Below are 22,169 nucleotides of genomic sequence, written 5' to 3' on the forward strand. Positions count from 1 at the left end.
TTTTGTGAAGTGGTGGTTGTGAATGTTGTTCTGTGCAACCCGACTAATTGTTGCCATATTTTTAGTGAAACGCAAACCGCACAAAGATCTTAAACTGATGCCTGTGAGCGGTCATGTTCAGTAAAAGTGGCACATGTCTGTTTTTGCATTCAGGCCTCAGAGAGTACTTTCAAATAGTTCATGATTTAACACATGGACTGGGGGTGTCGACGTCCCTCCTCTCCTGTGGCAGGGGGACGAGTATGAATCAAGTTTAACTGAGGAAACTGTGTGATTAATGAGCATTGTTTCTCATGGAGCCATTCATGATCAGAAGGTTTTAGAGCCCTTTTGTGTTCAGCTGTTTCATTTCACAGTTTTATAATTTGCTTGTTTTTGGCTCAGCATCTGTTCTATTTAGTTTGGATGGTTATGCCTGCTTTGGTTTAAATTTTGGGAAGAGTTATGAAAAAATACTGGAAGCAATTATCTCAACAATAAATATTGTTCATAAATGTCAAAATGAAGAAACAAAAAGAAGCATAAAAACTCATGAAAGCAACATCTGGGTGATTTTAAATGATTTGTGTGCAGGCCAGCTGTGGGAGTGGGGGGCCGGCCATGGACAGCCTGTCACAGCGCCACCAGCAGATCAACCAGGCCTTTGAGGAGCTCCGCCTGGCCACGCAGGAAACTGAGAATGAACTGAGGAAGCTGCAGCACAGTCAGGAGTACTTCATCATCCAGTACCAGGAGAACCTGCGCATCCAGGGTGAGGAATGCAGATGCAGTCACAAGTTCACTCACAGTCACATACGCAGACGCAGTCACAGAGACAGTCACAGACGCAGATACAGTCCTAGACAGACAATGTCACAGACACAGATGCAGTCACAGACAGTCTCAGACGCAGACGCAGTCACAGACAGACAAAGACACAGACAGACAAAGACACAGACGCAGTCCTAGACAGTCTTAGACAAGGACGCAGACGCAGTCACTGACAGACAAAGTCACAGACAAGGACGCAGTCACTGAAAGTCTCAGATGCAGATGCACAGCCACAGACAGACAAAGTCACTGACAGTCACAAACTCAGTCACAGACATAATCACAGACACCAAAGCAGTCACAGACGCAGTCCCAGACACCAACGCAGTCACAGATGCAGTCATATACGCAGTCCCAGACACCAACGCAGTCACAGACACAGTCACAGACATGAAATAAAAAACTGTTCACTAAGCTGAAGGATCGGATCAAATACACACCTGTACGTCACAGATTCAGGCCCCTATTAAGCCTGGTGTTAGTGTTCGTCCTGGATCATCTGATCAAAGGTGAGCAGCTCTAAGTCAGGCTGTTCACACCTGACTTTGTGTCTCCACTTTCGCCTCTGACCACCTTATGATCAGGGCTTACTTCCCAGTTCTGTGTACGATTAAACTTACGTGGATATTAAAGACAATATTACAGTATCTCTCTACTATCAGAGACACAAAGCAGAGACGGATGTGGATCAAAAATAGCTTGGTTACCTCGCTGATCCAAAGAGGAAGAAGACAAATCAAGTCCAGGCCGATCGACAACAGAGGACAGGAGAGTGAAAGACAGGATCTCTTTAATGTGACAAGTAGATAAAACTTGCTCATAGAAATATAATTCCATCATTTTTAACACAACGTGAAGTACAAAGTGAGACACTCTTCTCTCTTGACCGTGAAGCCTAATGAGGCTGTGATGCTGTAATGTTTAACACAAGGATTTATGAAGCTCTGTTCATAATGACAAACAGATCTGGGTTATATGAACATCTGTATCCTCACATTGCTGCAGCATTACAAACTGCTCTGAACTGCGTATGGGTCACAACTCTTGCGTGCCTCCAGGCATTGATCCACCCTCTCTCCTCCATGCACAGGATCATAATGCACTGTCACCTTCAGTGAATCAATGAGGGGCTGATTATTCCTGCTCTCTCTGTTATGCTTGAGTTACATTTTCATTGGATGGTTGGATTGAAATGAGAAATGTGGTTTTTTTTTTTAGCTACACCTAATGTATATTCAGTAAAGCCTCCTCCTACTTCATTTCCCAGCCCTCAATCACTCACATTTACTAAACTATATGAATTACTGTATTTTACTACAGAACCAAAGACAGATATTAAGGTTGAAAGCCAAGAAAATCCCAACTAAACAAAATAAAAGTTTTTTAGAAAAACACATCTAACTCTACAATCTTTCAGCTGGATATTTGGTTAAAAGGATCCGACTTTAACACCCCGATACACGGGGAAGAAATGTTTTCTGTCAAAAATAATGACAAATGCGTTTTTCACCTGAATCAAATTTTCCTTCACAATGTGTATAACTGACAGTATTGAATATCTACGGATTGTATTGAGGTGTTCAAAATGTTAAACACTCTGAATATCAACGTGTGGAGCAGGATCATAATCTCTGTGGACATACAGTCATTAAAGTGAAGGCTCAGACTTCAACAAGGGAACTGAACAGAAACATATTTTAGACTCACAGTGTCCAGTTTTCTGTCTCCTCGTTCTTATTGACAGAAATAAGCATATGAACGTAGTCAGTTGTCAGCCTGAAGTGCAACCGGATCATAATCAGTCCGGCGGGGGAGAAAAAAAGCGCACATGGAGACCTGTCACTCAGCTGCAGCCCCCAGCTGAGCGTCTCCGCTGTGCTCAACACCTTCAGTCAGCTGATTCTGAAACATGCTTTAAACTTAAAACACCTCCCTGATAGATGAACCAAATATGAGACCACATGATGTTTGTTCCACCTGATAGAAAATCGAAACAAAAAAATGTGTTTGAGTAAGTTCTCAACAATCAATTAATCAATAATTTTAATTGTCTCGATTAATTGTTGACATCCCTACTCCAGATCCTCCCGGAGTGTGAGCTGCCGTTCACTGCCTCCATGTTCCAATGAGGCAGTGAATTGCAAATTGAGCCATTCAGTTCATTTTAGAAAGCACAAGCACAACACTTCATCTCAGGGTTCTCAGTGTTACACTCAGATCTTTTCCTTTCTCATAGACTCACCAGGAACACGTCAACACCGGGTCTAAACAGCCTGTTACGTCTTGTTTTTTCCCCCTTCAGACCTGCTGATGTAAATGTTAGTTCGTAGTTACCTGTTCTTTATAGATTTTGTTACAGTTTTTTTTTAGTTTTTTTCAGTAAAGCAGTGCATCATCTTTCTCTATGAGCCCTAATCACTCTGCGACGTGTTTATTGCCACGTGGCCACATGCAGAGATGTCAGAGTCGTTGTTGTGTTCAGTCATTATTTTGCTCTTCCGGACAAGCAGCCTCATAAAGGTAAACAGAGTTTGTGACATCCTGTCTCTCTCCTGCTTCCTGCTTCCACAGCTCAGCTGAGCAGCCTTTCTTCGCTTCCTCCTGCTGAACGCACCCAACGGGAGACCACCCTTCAGAGCAAGAGAGCCACTGTGGAGGCCTGGCTCACGCGAGAGGCCAGCACACTACAGAAATACAGGCTTGTATGGGGACATGACACACACCTTTGAAACACACAAACAAACACACAGGAGAAGCCGTGGTGTGCAGCTCACTTAATGTTAAATCTCATAAAGCCTGATATCACCGCTGCTCATGACTGTTTTTTCAATGACACATTTTTAGCCCCTTATTCAAAACTATATTTAAGTCTTAGCTGCTTGGTTTCTTGAGGCTTTCATCATCATCAGGATACTGTTTAAATGATCAGTAATGTCAGATTATGTCTGTTATTAATATTTGCAATGAGCATTGCAGAATAAGTTAACAAGAGCATGATGTTGGCTGTATTTTATAACCTATTCTTACTGAAGTGTTCAGTGTTTCCAACAGAGACTGAGGAGACAAAGGGTCTGTTATAATATTTAGAGAAATGCTTTACCCTATTGACTGGATTTATTATAAATCAAAGGTTAGTTTCACGTTGATTGTATTTTTTACTCCAATTAATCCCGTCCTGCCTCCTGCCGTTCCTTGTTTTACCCGTGTGTGTCAGCTCTTTCACTGTTTTTATCCGTAGCATGTTTAATAAAGACGCCTCAATAACACATCTTACTTTTTGGGCACGGATTTAGCCTAATGGTTAAGTTGCGCGCCCATGTACTGGGTGGCTCGGGTTCAAATCCAGCCGGCGGCCTTTTTCCCACATGTCAATCCCCCACTCTCTCACGGTTTCCTACGCAATCCACTGTCCTCTCCTCCTATAACTAAAGGTATAAAAGCCCCAAAAATATAACTTAAAAATAAAGTAATAACACATCTTGCGCATTTGAATGTTTCCCTCAATAATCCATCATCACAACAGGTGATTTGAGTGTGTGGGGGCTCGTTGCTAAACACTCCTAAACCAAAAGTGCACAAGCATGAGATGTCACACCACTATCTAGCTACAGGTGGGACTAATGAGTGGACATCTCTTTGCCTCTGGGTGCTTTCAACCAGAAGCTCCAGGAACTACAGTTGGCCTGTTAGCACAAAGGAGATTCATCTTGTGATGTTTTTGATCGTGCTTTATTGCACTTCAGATGCATTGACTGAATTGACTGAACAGTTGGAAGGAGACGAGCATGAGTAACTAAGCCGTTTCAACGCTCCTGAAACGCTCGACTTAAAGCACCGGTGTTTCAGTTTAAAGAGCGACCCTGTTACCTGGAGACTTTCAGCCAGATGCATCCCTCATAAACGTCTTTAGATGATCATTAAATATCTGATGAGGATATTTTGACATTTAAATAAAATCTAAACTAGAATGCATTCCCAGGAACTCCTTCAGTGTTTCAACAGCTGTGTAAACTCCACAAACACTGATACGCTCAACTGAAGGTCTCCAGTTTACAGGGTCACTCTTCAGACTGTAACACCGGGAGCTGACAGAGACGCATTCACACTATCAGACTAAGAGAAGACCAATGTTCAGGAGTTATTAAACCTAGTGGATCACAGGTGTGTGTGATGTTATTGTGAACGGAGGGTGAAATAAAAACACTGAGGGTACTCCAATCTGAAATGTTCAGAACTGCAGGCCCTGCCCCCCATAGCTCCTGGACCTTTGGAAAGTACTACCCTGGCGGAGATTAACTACCCAGAACTAAATGTAGACCCTGGTTTTGCATAGTTCCTCGAAAGGTCCCTAGTTCCTGGAGAAAGTTCCTGCACCTTCTGTCGCTGGTTTACTGATCTTACACAGATGAAACAGAAAATAGGGGCCCGTCCAGGTTATAGTGGGACACACTGGTGTCACACATGTGAATGTTTCTCAGTGTGTGGCTGGTGTCGTGTTTGCAGGACATGTCAGAACAACACCAGAAGACCCTGGCCCTCCTCAGGAAGCAGCAGACCCTGATCCTGGATGAGGAGCTCATCCAGTGGAAGAGGAGGCAGCAGCTGGCTGGAAACGGGGGTCCTCACGAGGGGGCACTGGATGTACTCCAGTCCTGGTACTTAAGAGCGAGGAAGATTTATTTGTTTCTTATTTCAGCTGAAATGTGGATCAAAGGTTTTACTGAACAGTTTAATCTGACTCGGGCTTATTTATGACTTTCTTGAGAAAGCTTTTTGTGCAAATAAATCTTTGAGGAGCATCAAAAATCATCACATATCGCTTCATGTATGATGTAAACATATTAGATGTTCCTGCAAAGACCACTGCTGCCTCATTTCCTCCTCCTCACTCCATCTCCCCTCCTCACTCCGGCTCCATCAGGTGTGAGAAGCTGGCCGATCTGATCTGGCAGAACCGACAGCAGATCCGACGCTGTGAACATCTTACTCAGCAGCTTCCTCTGCCGGGGCCCATGGAGGAGCTGCTGAGCAAACTCAACGCTGACATCACTGATATCATCTCTGCCTTGGTCACTAGGTGAGAACCAGACCAGTATTTATCAGAGACTCGGTCTGCGCTGTACTTCCGTATCTGGTCTGCTGCTTAACCTCTGAGTTACACCACAATCCCACTGCACAGGGGTTTGGTTTAGTGTCAGTTTCACTCCTCTCTGCATGCTCACTCTGAAGCTCTTTTGCACATGAGAGCTTCTTCTGTAAGGGGACCAAAGTTCCCTCACAGCGTAATATTTACTTCTGCATTTCTCTGATGAGCGGTATCTCTTATCCTGGTCTTCATTTTGCTGACACTAAGCTCATGTTCATGCATAAATATCACAGCCTTAGACCACTTCATTAGTAAAAACATTGACCAACCCATCACGTTGTTGTCTTCTCTTTAGTACGTTCATCATTGAAAAGCAGCCGCCCCAGGTGTTAAAGACCCAGACCAAGTTTGCAGCCAAAGTGCGCCTTCTTGTGGGCGGGAAGCTGAACGTCCACATGAACCCACCTCAGGTAAAAGCTGTCATCGTCAGCGAGCAGCAGGCCAAAGCTCTGCTGAAGAACGAGAGCACACACAGGTGAGGAATGCAGACCTTTCATCAGGAAATATGTGGCTTGTAGCTCGTGATTTGTTGGGTGTTAAATAATTAGCAGTAATAATTAGTCCTTGAACAAACCGAGTTTCATGGGGATAATCGGCGTGTTAATCCTCTCTGTTTTCTTTGGCTCTCGTAGTGAAAGCAGTGGAGAAATCCTCAACAACAACTGTGTGATGGAGTACCACCAGGCCACAGGCACACTCAGCGCACACTTCAGAAACATGGTGAGCTCCGTCTTTTATCTACGAGTCATGCAACACTGTTCGGATTAGGATTGACCCCCCAATTTATACAGGAAGCGTGTTTGAAGCGTAGAGCAGCTCAGAGCAGCCAGGATCAGCTGGGTCCAGTACAGAGAGAACAACATACAAACAACAGGTTACAGAGCCGCTGTGAGGTTGAATCATGAGGAGAGTATTCTGTTACTTTTGTGCTTTTATCAGCGGTCTCAGCAGATGAGTGTCTTAAGGTCTTTTCTTAATTCTCTAATATTTTTCAAGAAAACTGGATTGATCTAAAAATGTAAATAACTATTTTATTTCAACTCTCAGATATGGACAGTTGCAATCATTTTTTCTCTTATATTTCTTTATAAACACAGTAATCCTTTTTCATTTTTAAGGTGTGTTGTAACCCAAAAAAAACACTGCACACTTTTTTTCAGCACCTTGCAAAATAACTCAAAATGACCGTACAAGAATACCCTGTTGGAAAATTTCAGAACAATTATAAGGAAACTGAAAGTGAAGGATTCCCAAATGAAATAATTAAATATTGAAACAAATAAGGTCAATCTCTTTATATAAACTAAAGTGCAGCTTCTGCTTCTGGTTTGGAATTGACATCAGGAAAATCAGGGAAGCCAAAATGCTGCCAGACTGTAAACACAAAGGTGCATCCTGATCGCTCGGTCTTCACCTGCTGCCGCCATGTCTGTTACGCTCAACTCAGCGAGTGACGAGAGAGCAGCGCAAGAGACTTAATGATGTTGAACAAGTGGAGTGAAATGCAGATAACGCCTTCTACTGTTTACAAATACATTTGTATTGTGATATTATTTTTATTGATTTTTTACCGTCTTGTGATATATCCTTACATCCCTAACGAGTAGTGTGAAAGAGCTTTGAGTGGTCAGAAAGACTAGAAAAGACATATATTAGTACAGGTCCATTTACCATTTACATGTGCTCTTTATTCATACACACTAACATATATTGTGTGGTGTTGTTTCTCACACTCTCACTCAGTTATTTAGAATTTGCTTTATATCTCTTGGTTCAGGGAGTCCCATTTTAACACACTGTCTAATTCTCTGAATGAAAACGAGGGAGTTTATATTTAATCTCTAAACATCTGAAGCACAGCGACCATGAGAGATAACTTAACCTCAGTGACAGACGACATGAAAAGAGGAAGGTGCATGACTTGTTTGGACACACTTCTTCCCTTTTTACACTCCTCTCTGATGACAGTGCAGACACTGATAGTTACACACACTTTGTTAGGAAGCCTGTATGTATTTGTGTTGCAAGAGCGCTGCGCCCGTGTGCGATTTGAATGAACAGGATGTTACACAACATGGAATTCAATTTGCAACCTTGAGGCTCTGCTGCCAAAGTCACTGCTGGGGCACGTATCAGGGAACCAGAGCCAGAAAACCACTGCAGGTTTAGGGTTTATTGTGATGAGGGACAACGAGGCCCACGCAAAAACTGTCTGACAACTTCCATATGTTTTCTATCTCCATCCTTACATATGGGACAAAGAAATAGATCCAGATGACACAGAGCAGCTTGCTGTGAACTCTCTTACTGTGGTCTATGTCGGAATCTGAATTGACTGAAAAATAAAGCAATTTCAACATATCTGGAGAAATGTCCTGTTTCCCTGAAGTGTGACTAAATGTTGCCTCCCCCATCAGACTCAATTGTTGAGCATACTTTGCCATGGAGGATGAAGTTGTTGTCACTTTGTTACATCATCAACAGCCAACAAAACTAACCTTCTATAACACACTGCGTCTAAAGCTCCATACATGTGTTTCCTCTCTGCATGACTGACCCCTGTCCTCCTCATCACCCTCTGTCATGCATTAATTCCGTACCTGTGTGGGTCTGTTTGCAGTCACTGAAGCGGATCAAGCGCTCAGACCGTCGAGGAGCGGAGTCGGTGACGGAGGAGAAGTTCACGGTTCTGTTTGAGTCTCAGTTCAGTGTCGGAGGAAACGAGCTGGTGTTCCACGTTAAAGTAATCACACTGGATGTTTGATCTGTTTCTCATGTAGCTGGACGAGCTCTATTAATGAAACATTAACTGTTACTGTCCCTCCTGTGTGTGCGTGTGTGTAACCTGCAGACCTTATCTCTGCCTGTGGTGGTGATCGTTCACGGCAGTCAGGACAACAACGCGACAGCGACGGTCCTGTGGGACAACGCGTTTGCTGAGCCGGTAAGTTGACTGTTTTATTTATCTTCATCAAACCGTGTTTACATTTTACTCCACACAGTGTAGCAGCTTCACAGGTACAGGGATGATATGTCTTCAAAGGATAAGACTTGTCATAAATTATATTTTTCTGATACCAATAAATCTCATTTTAAGGATCAGATCAATAATGAGTGTGTGCGTGTCAAAGCTAGAGAGCAGTATGAAGGACTCTAGAAAAATTCCCAACTCCGTTCTCGTGATAAAAAGCCTCCTTCTGTTTAAAGTTGTGCCTTTCATGGGTGACAGTTTAAAACATATAAATATATATATATGTATATATAAATTGTGTGTGTCTGTGTGTGTGTCTGTGTGTCTGTGTGTCTGTGTGTCTGTGTGTCTGTGTGTCTGTGTGTCTGTCTGTCTGTCTGTCTGTCTGTCTGTCTGTCTGTGTGTGTGTGGATCTGAAGCAGAGAAAGAATTCTGGATGGTTTTCAGTTTTAAAGAAAACATAAAAATAAGAAACTCCATTTAAAAAATATAAAATAAAAATTACGTCAAATACAATCATCATCACCATAATCCCTTAAAAATAAATAAATGATAGTATGTATCACTATTATACCAAAAAGATAATAACAATAATAATAATACATTATGGTTATAATGATAAATATGATATATATAATTAATAGAAGATAAACATAATAACACAATTTATAAAATAAAATAAATAAAAATGCTCACACAGCATTATGGGTAATGAAGTCCACTTAATACGACATAAGACAACCGGCCTCCTCATCCTCTGTGATTTTACCTCTAACTTCATATTTCTCACATTACTTGTTGCACCTGCAGCATGAACTCATTAACCGCTCTATGACATAAATTCAGTTTTATCAATAAAGTCCCAACAGTCATGGTTTAGTGGTTTCTATGACCCTCCTTGTCTACATGTTTCCTCTGCCTCCTCTCTTTGCAGGGCAGGGTGCCGTTCATTGTGCCAGACAAGGTGCTGTGGCCCCAGCTGTGCGAGGCCCTCGACATGAAGTACAAGGCAGAGATGCACAGCGGGCGAGGCCTGTCGGAGGACAACCTGGTGTTCCTGGCACAGAAGGCTTTCACGAGCAGCGGCAACAACCCTGAGGAATACCGCAACATGACCATGTCCTGGGCCCAGTTCAACCGGGTGAGGCCTGACGCACGCACGCACGCACGCACGCACGCACGCACGCACGCACACACACACACACACACACACACACACACACACACACACACACACACACACACACACACACACACAAACAGGCATTTTTATTTATTTTATTTGATAAATTGTGTTATTATTATGTTTATCTTCTAATAATTATATATATCATATTTATTATTATAACCATAATGTATTATTATTATTGTTATTATCTTTGTGGTATAATAGTAATACATATTATTATTTATTTATTTTTAAAGGCATTATGGTGATGATGATTGTATTTGATTTGACGTAATTTATTTATTTGTTTTATTTAAATGGAGTTTCTTATTTTTATGTTTTCTTTAATCATTAACCTCCACCAACTGAAAACCATCCAGAATTCTTTCTCTGCTTCAGATCCACACACACACACACACACACACACGCACACGCACACGCACGCACACGCACACGCACACGCACACGCACACGCACACACACACACACACACAGCCCATGTACAGTATGTTATCACACTGATTTATGATGTTTGTGTTGAACAGGAGAGCTTGCCAGGACGTAACTTCACCTTCTGGCAGTGGTTCGATGGAGTCGTGGAGCTCATGAAGAAACATCTCAAGCCTCACTGGAATGATGGGTAAAGACTCCGCCTTCTACTGCTTAAAAATGATATCCCAAAACAAATTTTGTTGAATCAATTTTAATCCACCCTTATTTGTACCAATGTTTTACCGTCTTGTGAAATATCCTTACATCCCTGCTAAAGAGAGGGTTAACATGTAAGAGAACAAGTTGAGAACTCCGTACTTCATTATTGTTCATCAGATTAGGTGCATTCTTTTAAAAATGGTGTTTCATAGTTCCAGCATGTGGTAATGACTTCTATGTGTGCACGTGTATAGGGCCATCATGGGTTTTGTCAACAAGCAGCAGGCGCAGGACATGCTGCTGTCCAAACCCAACGGCACCTTCCTGCTGCGGTTCAGTGACTCAGAGATCGGAGGCATCACCATCGCCTGGGTGGCTGAGAACCCCAACAAACCAGGTACAGACCTGCAGACTCATACAGACTCTTCAATTCCAGTAAGAAGGAACTTAAAAGTGTAATTGCTTAAGAAGAGAGTCTCTAGTCCAAGTAGGTCTCATGGCAAACCTTCCCTCCAGCCTGGCCTTTATGGTGATTAAAAATCTGATCAAGTGAAATGAAATTAATTCAACCCATGACTCAGAGATGGCAGTATTCCAACTCTTCCCTCCAGGTGAGTTCCCCTCCTGTCGTCCGGTGTAGTGGTTCAGTGATTGAATCTTGTGTTTGCTCCCCTCTGTCTCAAGGTGAGAGGCTGGTCTGGAATCTGTTGCCTTACACGACCAAGGACTTCTCCATCCGCTCTCTGGCTGACCGCATCAGTGACCTGAACCACCTCCTGTTCCTCTACCCTGACCGGCCCAAAGACGAGGTCTTCGCCAAGTACTACACCCCTCCACTCTGTATGTGTTTGTATTCAACAGATGACTGCCATGAGATTAATACATGTCTACAAATAAGACGTGTCTCTCAGAGAAAGGTGTCGTGTCCACTGAGGCGAGTTTTTGTGTGTGCTGGGAGCGTCCACGGCCTCAATCTCAGAGCGCTTCTCACCAGTGTTTACTGTTGCGAATGTTACGAAAGTTTTCCTGCAGCACCTCCGCTTCCCCAAGTAGAGATCTTTGGGTCTGTTCTAAAATGCTCTGTATGCTTCATATTTGCTTTCATTCAATGACATGACATCAAAAAACTATAAAAACCCTTGATAGAAATCCTGTCATAACATTAGGAGCAACTAAACTTGGAAGTTGTACCTTGAAAAAAAGAGTGTGATAACTTTTCTACTTCGTACCATAGACTGTATAGACATCACCCACATGTTTCTGAGGCGCTGTTTTGAAGTCAATCGTCAGCAGGTGCCATATTGGAAATGTTGAACTCAACCAAAGTTAGTATGAGGTAAAGAGGCAGGCTTTGAGCCTCCTCACCAACAGTTACAGTGTTCCTGCCTGTCAATCAAGTCAGGCGTGTCCTTATTTGGGCAAAGCTCGTAATCTTAAAATCTTCTGAACTGTTGGGTAATAAAAAATTGAACCCCGACACAGTGTGTGCTGATCGAGAAATGAGCTATTCAGACCAAAGCCGTTTATTGAACGTGGTTGGTGTCCGGTGTTTCTGTAGTCGGCCTCAAGTGGACACTCAGTGAACTGCATGGGCTTCATAATTTGGTTGGCATCAGGCAAAAATATAGGACCCTGTCCCATTTCTCCACAGTTAGCTGAGTGCGCTCGGTGACACACACACTTTGGTGACGTTTTGCCACCTTAAAGGAACATTGCATATCACGTGTAGGCACATATTTAGTGGTCAAGTGCGAAGGGATTTTTAAAAGCAATTGGGACACACTTGCCGACCCCCTTTTCATCATGCAGTAGTTTGAAAGGATAACTGAGTAAGACAAAAAATTGAGCTGGTTTTTTTAGCATCATTTGGCGCTCTGCTTGTGCGATTTCTTAAAATGAGCCAACAATGATTAAAGGTAAGACTTGGGCGAAATTTGCACTTTGATCCCAGTGAAGTTTTGCTGTTCACACATCAACTGTAATATGTGACTGTAATAAAATACTCCAAATTATTATTAATAACAACATCTTTGCATACCAAGATACAAGTAGTGATACATTCAGGGCCACAATCTGATTAAAAGAAATGACAAAGAATAAAAAAGAACTCAGGACACGGGTCATTCTCTACTCTCAGGTTGATTGATTGGAACGTTTTGTGGTCCTATTATAAAATAAACATAACGTTATTAATTACCGTGGACCATCTCACTGCAAACGTATAGCTATGTGGATTAAGATGTAAATAAATATAAAGTTACTAATTTTGCATCTTTCAAACATCTTTCTTACGTTGAAATTTATTCAGCGGGGAAACTTGTGGCTCTTCATAACTTTGTGGAAATAAACTTCACCAACAAGATGCAGTCTTACCAAAAGTACAGATACAGTTCAAATCAACCCCCGCCCGTTTGATTGTTGGAGAAACAGGACACACTATGCACAGGAACGCGCACACCAAGAGCCCAAGCATGTAAGTGCAATTAAGTGGGCGTAATGGGACAGCCCCTAAGTCTTGCGTATCTGATCCAGAGGGCTCCGGAGTTTAACGTTGGCGGTGGACACGGCACCACACTTTCCAGACATTCTTATAACTCAATAACTCTGTGGTGTGAATGCACTTTAAAATCACAAACTGGTGGAAGAACATCAGCGTCTGGAGGAGTCTGCAGATGAAATATATTGTAACTAAAGGTAGCATGTTTTTCTTGCAGCAAAAGCAGTGGATGGATACGTAAAACCACAGATCAAACAAGTGGTGCCGGAGTGAGTACCTTCTTTTTTCTCTTTTAAAGCTGGAAGAGTCGTCAGTCAGTCAGTAGGGTTTATTAGCGACTGTTATAATTACTGAAGTAATGTGACATTCTTGTCTCTGATAGATTCACCACCCAGAACCCTGAATCCAGCGGAGGAACTCCTACGTTCATGGATCAGACAGCTTCTCCCTCAGTGAGCCACCCCAACAACTTCAATGTCTATCCCTCCATGTGAGTGCTCGTTAACTTCTTCTGTATACACCAGTGTATCATATGTTGCATTTCCACATTAATACATTAACTGTCTGTGAAGAAGGTTTTGAGTCACAGCAGGTAGATTTTAGTGTATACAATAGGTGCATTTCGACCAAGAGTTCCGGGGTCTTTTAGCCCCCAGAACTACTTTACCCTGAACTAAAAGGTTCCTGTGCCCCCATTGTTGACCGCGTTTCAATCACGGGCTGAAGTCCCGGGTAGATTGTGCAAATCAGGCCAGTGACATATGGAGGAAATAAAAAGTAAATGCACTACACCACCAGACCAGTAGGGGGCAGTAAAACAAAGAGGAATGCCATTCATCACAGATGACACCATAGAAGCAGACAGACAGGCAGGTATCATTATGAGCAACACAACAGTTAGCCTGTTAGCATGAAGAGACTCAGCTGGCTCTGTTTTAGATGGTACTATATTTCATCACAGATGGATTCACTGAATCAACACGTGAGAGGAGATAAGCGCGAGTAGCAAAGACGTTTCAACACGGCTTTAAAATCCTTTTGAACCCAAAAAGCCGTGGCAGAGATCGGCCGGTGTTTTGCTTTAAACAGCGACCCTGTTAACTGGAGACCTTCAGCTGGATGCATCCCTCATAAACGTCTTTAGACGATCATTAAATATCTGATGAGGATATTTTGAAATCTTAATAAAAACTAAACTAGTTTGCATTCCCAGGAACTCCCTCTGTGTTTCAACAGCTGTGTAAACTCCACAAACACTGACACGTTCAGCTGAAGGTCTCAAGTTTACAGGGTCACTTTTAAAACCGTAACACTGAGAGAGATGCATTCGGGGTGAGCTGAGAGAAGACTACTGTTACAAGCTGCTAAATCAAGAGAATCACAGCTTCTTCTTTTGAAAAGTACACACACATACAAAAAAGATAGAACGAATAAAAACTAATGAAAGAAAGAGAAATCAAGTGAATCACAGATGTATGTGATGTTATTGTGGATGGCGGGCGGAATAAGCACACTGCAGGTAATCTATCAATCAGACACGTTCAGCATTGCAGGCCCTGCACCCCGAAAGTCCCGGTACCTTTGAAAAGTACTACCCCCAAAACAGGGGCTTTTCAGGGAGGAGATTATCTACCCCTGAACTAAACTTTCCGGTTGAAACGCATAAAGTTCTGGGGTAAAGTTCCTGCAGTTGAAAAATGCCTAATGGTCACTCAATGAAGAACACAGCTACATTGTTGGCATCCTTACATAAAAATATTCATCTGTTGGTCCTAATGATCATTTTGAGTCTGACAGAATCTTTTCAGTATACATCTCTGAAGTTTAACTCCATATTTTGAGTGTGGTACATCCTCATGAGCTGTCTTAACTAAAGCGTGGTCTCCCTCTCTTTGTCATCCCCTCAGGAGTGACACCATGCTGGATGCAGACGGAGACTTTGACCTGGATGACACCATGGACGTGGCTCGCCATGTTGAGGAGCTGCTCCGCCGGCCGATGGCCAACCAATGGAGCAGTCAGCAGTCTTGAACCTGAAGCTAAACCTGCTGCAGGTTATTAGGTCTTACCTGACACAAACACACCCCGGACTTCACCCACAGCAAGATGACCTGTCTTTATCTGTCTGAGATGTTCCTGCACAGAGACAGGTCTATACAGTCAAGTGAAGGTACACCTCCTGTAAGAGTCGATGTTAGCAGCGGTTAATGTCCTCTTAGTCGTGCAGTAGTTTCTCAGCATCGTCCTCGTGTGGATGCTTGGGGGATAACTTGATGTGGTAGATAGGATTTTGATACATAACTGAGACATACAGTCAGTTTTCATGTAAGCCTTGTATTAATATATGCCTGATGAGCATTAAGCTGGCAGTGGGAGATTTCTACGTTAAAGTGCACAGATGACAAAAATAGCTTTTTTTTATTCAATTCTTCAGAAAGAGTTCCGTCCACACAGTCAACACAAGTTAAAGCAGCTGAATCTGATTCCTCTCTTTATCACAGGGAGTCTTTTTTTATTTCTTAATGTCGCTGAACATCAGCCACTGTGAAGACAAACAGTATTTAAATCAGCTGCTTTAACCACATCCTGATTATACAACGGAGACTGAAACAAGCAGAAAACAACAAACACGTCTTCCAGTCGGGCATATTGGTAAATGTTTGCTCCGTCTAAAGCTTAGCTGTGGGTCAAGCTGTACGACGGGATTAATCTGAAGTTGTGTGGAACAAAAATCATGGTTTAAACATCACTCAGTTATACCCAGCTAGTCTTAAATACAACCCACCAAAGGTCAGTAAACTTGAGTTTCAACTTTCTACATTTCCATAATGTTCCAGCAGGGAAGAAGACTGCCGGCATGCTAGCCCGTAGAGAGGCGTGTAAACAAAACTCAACATGTCTTTTTAAGTGTTTTATGTGGAAGGAAATGTATTCAACCCGTTTGGTCACCGCGCCCACATACGCATGTATTGTTCTGGAGAGGAAAGGTGAATGTAAAGTGAAACTTTCTACAATAAAACTCAACAGGATACTTTTAAACCTTCCCTACCTCTGAGCGTCATTACTCTGCTTCTCTTACTGATCACCCAGCTGTGTCAGATAATTGAATCTGATTGGTCTAAACCATAGACTGTATAAATGATGGACGTAGTATCCGTGACGTCACCCATCTGTTTCTGAAGCAGTGTTTTGAGGCCAATCGTCGGAACGTTGAACTCAACCTAACTGCTATTGAGTTAGTGTGAGGTAAAGAGGTGGGCTTTGAGCCTCCTAGCCAACAGATACAGTGTTCCCACCTGTCAATCAAGTCAGCTGTGCCTCTCATTGGAAAACTCGTAATCTCAATATCTTCAAAATTGCCGTGTTCTAAAAAAAATTCACCCCCTACAGTGTGTGCCGATCAAGAAATGATCTATCCAGGCTACACTGGTCTTTTGTACCAGGCTGTAAACATGTTTATTTCTGCTGTAAAGATCGTCTTCTTTGAATTGGTGTGTATGTGGTGTCCGGTGCTTCCGGAGCCAGCCTCAACTGGACACTCGAAGAACTGCAGTTTTTAACACTTCTGCATTGGCTTCATATGTTTTAGACCGGAGGTTGCCGCTTTGTCTAAACTCCATGATGACATTAATTCATTCTGAATAGCGAGAGCGACGGCAGGAAAGACCGGATCTCACACCTCATATCAAATTAATCTGAGAATAAGAGAGTGTGGTTCATCATTTCAACCCTGTCTTTTGACAGTGGCAAAAACATCAGTATGGAGGATGTTTATAATGTTGCTCTTAATTTATTTGGAGAGCACAAAACTTAAGATTGACAGGTAATGGCTGAGAGGAGAAGACGAGAGAGGAGAAAAATGCAGAAAACAAGCAATATATGTGAGAGCACAGAATGAGCGGATTCAAAGAGACGTCTAACAAATGGAAGGAAACAGACACGTGTGGGTTTTAGCTTTGGAAGAGTTACAGGACTGATGAGTGAAAAGAAAACACCAACAGAGAAGTTTCAGGTGCAGATAACAACCCAGTCTAAATGTCGTCCCTAAGCTCCAACTTCAGTCGTGGTTTTCATATTGCTTGTTGACTGTAAACAATGACCAGTACATGGAAAGTGTTAGTTAATATTTGTAGGTTCAGAAGCTTCTAACATTTTTAAACCCTGAAGACTCTTATTGGAAACCCTTTAACCCTGGAGAATAGAGCATATAACAGCCTGACAAGCAAATTTAGCTTCATGAAACAAGGTAAGTTTATTTACACAAACCCAAAACAACCAAAAATCAACATAGAAAGAAAAGTTCCCAATTAAATACTGCAGTCTACAAAAATCCTCACTGGCAAAAAATGATCAAAATAAAGCACAGGAAAGAAAAAACAGGTCCACAAAATCGGACTCACGGTCCTGGTCTTTCAGCTCAGTGTGCAGTCCAGGACAGTAAGTCCTCCTGAAGGGTTAATCATCACAGACTATTCCTTTGACTTGTGAAGGAGAGACACAATAAAAAGAGCAAAACATGTTCCTTTTCTTCTCTGGCCTCCTCCACTATCCACACTTGTCCTCCTCAAACATATCTCCTTCTCCCTCTGTTCTCCTGACGCCCCGCCCCCTGCTGTACACCCGTCTCCCTGCCTGACGGAGCTCCACTGATCAGGCTGAAACAAGCTACACCACTGACACAGAGGGAGCAGGGATAGAAAAAGAGATGGTTTGCATTCAATCAATCAATCAATCAATCTTTATTTATATAGCGCCAAACCAACAAATGTCATCCTCAGACTCTTTACAAACAGAGCAGGTCTAGACCGTACTCTATGTTCTATTATTAACAAAGACCCAACATCAAGACAGAATCAGATCAAGTCCCATCTTACAGACAGGACTCAGTCTGATCTCATCTTAATCCACCATGAGCAGAGCACTTTGCAGTATTTAGCAAGTTACAGTGGAAAGGACAAACTTCCTTTAACAGGCAGAAACCTCCAGCAGGACCAGACTCATGTTAGACACACATCTGCTGAGACCGTGTTGGAGAGAGGGATAGAGGGAGATGAAGAGAGAGAGAGATAATAGTGGTGAGACGGATAGTGGTAGTTGTAGCAGCTGGAGTCTGGCACGTCGACAGCAGTCATTCCCGGTATTTATCTCTCCCCTTTGTCCCGAGGCAATGTCACCACGTTTCTGAAGAACCTTTTCTGGGACTAATATGATAATGCACACTCATAACATGAAGATATCCTGAACCACTGTAGTTCTGACAGCGGTCAGGTTCACCTCAGCCCACAACTGAGAGGTAAACTCTGAGTCAGGTGTAAACCACATCTCAGCTGCCCACATGCTGAGTGACGGAGCAGCAGCAGCAGCCTCAGGGGGTTTGTTGTAAAAATCAGAGCGATGAGCTGCTGCTCCAACTTGACCAGACGAGACTTCAGCAGTGAATCCACCGAGTGTTAACTGAACCAGCTGCTTAACTTCAACTTTTTCACAGAGAAGATGTGTATGTAATCCGGCTCTATAATGAAACTGTATTGTTAAATCTCTGCTTGTCTATGTTCTTGTATTTGTTGTATTGTAGCTTTAAAGCCTTATCTGTACTTCACTATTTGAGCAACACGCTCAAACAGTCTTTTGAGCATCGGGATGCTCGATGATGTAGTTCTGAGGCCAGAAGAGTCCACCTGCAGGGGGACAGGTTCAGGTATTACACACCTGTTTAAGTCTCAGTGTGATGTTTAACACGTGTGAGGCTGGACTGTTTGTGTTCATGTAGAGTTACTTAGATCAGTTCTGGACATGAACACACTTTATTTGTAACATCTCTGATGATTCTTTACTTTAACGTGAAGTTCATGAGCACACAGGAGTCAGAGGACAGACTGTCCAGGGTTAGAAAAGGGACACAGAGGAGCACCTGAACGCACCACTGTTACATTAGAGGACTGACAGAAACCTCAGCACATCCAGTTACAAAACTCTGATGAGATCTCAAACTCATCTCTCCACACAGACAGATGTGAGTTTGTTAACATCTGGACGATCTGACATCAGCTCCCTAAAGGCTGTCTCCATGGGGAGAAGCATTATCTGAAACATAGCTCAGTCGCCATCTTTATTTCTCAAATTTAAACCATAAACCATTAAACAAAAATAACAACATTTCAAACCTCTACCTCAGTGTTCACACATTTACACATTTCCCGGGAAAACCTGTTAAACGTCAAGATGTTATATATCAGCTTTTTATCACCACAAAGTTCGTCTGTTGAATCCTTATGTTCATCACAGTTTGATGAACTGTTAATCTTAGACAGAAAGCCAGCCTTTGTTTTGTAATGGACCATGTTTTAATGATCTCAATAGATGATTAACACAAATAAAACACGTCATATTTAAAGATTTCTTACCAGCAGAGTAGTGGAGCCACCAGCTGTCTCTGGCTCGCAGGTACTCCTCCAGGTAGAGTCCGCAGAAGGCCGTTTGATCTCCACAGAAGGTCTCTACCCAAGAAGATAATTGTCCTTCAGAAAGTTCCGCTTCGGGTCAACTTGTGTCAAGAATCTCTAAAGGCCTGAAGCTCTGAGGTCACCTCAGGTCACGTCACCCTTTGATACCCAACACGTTCACGTGCGTGTGCGTAAAGAGAGAGATGATTTACAGAAACAAATATGATATTAGTTCTTGTTTTATTTGTGATAAGTTATGATGTGTGAGATCTTTCATCTCCTCTTCAGACTGTCAGAGACTTTTCAGAACCTGGACGTGTCTCTGCTGTTAAATATTCATATTAATTTATAATACAAACTGCAGAGTGCGCTCTAATTGATAATAAACTACATTTAGACTGTTTGTGCTTTATCAAGAAATCTGAAAGTGGCTGATTTAACATGAACATTCATAACAATATGTTTATTAAGTTTGCAGAAACTTTCTTTTCAGAAGCTTCTTCGCTCAAACTACATTTCTGAGGGATCTTCATATTGTATGCACAGTGGGTGATTTTACGTGCGGTTACGGCGGTTGCCGTAATTGTGGTGCGCCTACAATACTCCTAAGGAAATTGTCATCAATGTTATAACCATTGAGAAATGGTCTATATGTAAACTTATCTGTAGCAGCTGGAAAAACAACCTAGAACAAACAGACAGATTAAACACGGGAGATTAAAAGATGTTTCTGAAAAGCCTCTCTATTATAGAAGTTTTTAAAAGAGGACTTTACAGAAGTTTGAGATGACGTTTCTTATTGTGTGTGGCAGAGAGATTTACAGACTGGGGGCTCTAATCTCAGAGTCCGGATCTCCTTACAAGACGGGAGCTGGAACATCCAGCAGAGCTGCATCCATGATCGGTCCTGTCTTCAAAACTTCTGGATGGGTTCAGACTAATTTAACTGATGATTTCCTATGTACATGTTTCAATTTTAAAAGATGAATTTAGTTTAATAATAATTCACATTTTTCATGAAGTTAGATAATTGAACTGACAGCATCTTTTAAACATAAACTATATGAATAAGCATAATGTCACCGAGCACAGACAGATGGAGAATGAAACACAGTTATAAATATGAAAACACAAAGCTAACCATAAACAGTCCTCTTCAAATAGTTCTTATATTATCTGTCCATCTTTCATCTTTCCTGTGGAAACTTTAAACTACTTCTGAACAATGTTTTAATAGTCTATCTATTTATTGATCCTCTTTCTCACCTCTCAGTCATATGGTTAGTACACTCTGAGCATGATTCACAGGTTTGAGAAGTTCCCACCTGTTGAGCTGCGAAGGTTTCGGACATTGAGACGCAGAGCTGAAGAAAGAAGATGTAAACACCTCTGAATAACAGCAGACAGCTTTATCCTTTATTCTTTATTTGGATCCCCATTAGCTTCCACAATGTGGTCGTTAGTCTTCCTGGGGTCCACACATAACAACAATAAAAAACAGTAATTTGCGATCACAATTCAAAACATCTTAAAAGATATAAATAAATATTTTGTCCTTTTTTCAACATGTGACTTCTTTCAAAAAGACAACAAGATGGAAAATCAGAACGTCATATACATTTATTTAATCAGCTCAGTTTCTGCAGACTAGTAATCATATCAAACACAGTCACAGTGATGTAACATGCAGTTAGTAGCAGTGGCAGCGCAGGACTTATTTTTTGCTGGTGCTCATCTTAACAGCGATAATGCTCCTAAATATAAGACATTTAAATCAATGTGCTGCCAACACTTCACGTGCACAAACACACCTATGAGCATAAACACATGTCCTGTGACATTCATGATGTCTTCTTGTAAAACAAAAGTTGAAGTTTCAGCTGAAGATGAAAAAACAAGCCTGCATACAAACAAACTTATGAATATAGAATAACACGCTGTGCAGCTGATCCAGTGACAGACAGGGCCTGCACACACACAACAAGTTATACATCTCATTTTAGCTCAGGTACAAAGATCAAACAATATCAACAGTATCCCATTCTTCATCATGAGATCAATGAGGAACAAACAGGAGTAAGTCGGCCTTCAGGAAATCAAAACATACGCTTCAACCACCAAACGGATTGAATTTACGTTCCACAGCCAGGAGAACATGCAGGCCTGCTCATCGTACCTAAAGTCTCTAAAAGTAATATGGGAGGTAGAGCCTTCAGTTATCAGGCCCCTCTCCTTTGGAATCATCGACCAGTCAGGGTCCGGGAGGTAGACACCCTCTCTACTTTTAAGAGTAGGCTTCAAACTTTCCTTTTTGATAAAGCTTATAGTTAGAGCTGGATCAGGCTTGGACCAGCTCTTAGTTATGCTGCTATAGGCTTAGACTGCCGGGGGAACTGGCGCACTGACACACTGGGATCCTATCTCACCCCCTTCCCCAAACCCCCTCATTATTTACTTTAACTCTTCCTGTCCCATTAAAGTTA

General features: G+C 42.1%; 1 protein-coding gene across 1 annotated transcript in view; it reads left to right on the forward strand.

The window, feature by feature from the left end:
* LOC117829940 (signal transducer and activator of transcription 5B-like) overlaps positions 1-16,287 on the forward strand; it is a 29,080-nt gene extending 12,793 nt beyond the window's left edge. The window contains exons 5-19 of the mRNA XM_034707761.1: positions 574-751; positions 3,382-3,512; positions 5,314-5,465; positions 5,732-5,887; positions 6,252-6,431; positions 6,589-6,676; positions 8,577-8,699; positions 8,808-8,900; positions 9,862-10,068; positions 10,641-10,735; positions 11,001-11,143; positions 11,431-11,586; positions 13,461-13,512; positions 13,626-13,733; positions 15,151-16,287. Of these exons, the coding sequence (XP_034563652.1) occupies positions 574-751; positions 3,382-3,512; positions 5,314-5,465; positions 5,732-5,887; positions 6,252-6,431; positions 6,589-6,676; positions 8,577-8,699; positions 8,808-8,900; positions 9,862-10,068; positions 10,641-10,735; positions 11,001-11,143; positions 11,431-11,586; positions 13,461-13,512; positions 13,626-13,733; positions 15,151-15,274 (1,986 nt within the window). The 3' untranslated portion in view covers positions 15,275-16,287. The remainder of the gene's footprint in view (positions 1-573; positions 752-3,381; positions 3,513-5,313; positions 5,466-5,731; positions 5,888-6,251; positions 6,432-6,588; positions 6,677-8,576; positions 8,700-8,807; positions 8,901-9,861; positions 10,069-10,640; positions 10,736-11,000; positions 11,144-11,430; positions 11,587-13,460; positions 13,513-13,625; positions 13,734-15,150) is intronic.
* The last annotated feature ends 5,882 nt before the right edge of the window (positions 16,288-22,169 follow it).

This window comes from Notolabrus celidotus, chromosome 18, assembly GCF_009762535.1.
Source record: "Notolabrus celidotus isolate fNotCel1 chromosome 18, fNotCel1.pri, whole genome shotgun sequence".
Lineage (NCBI taxonomy): Eukaryota > Metazoa > Chordata > Actinopteri > Labriformes > Labridae > Notolabrus > Notolabrus celidotus.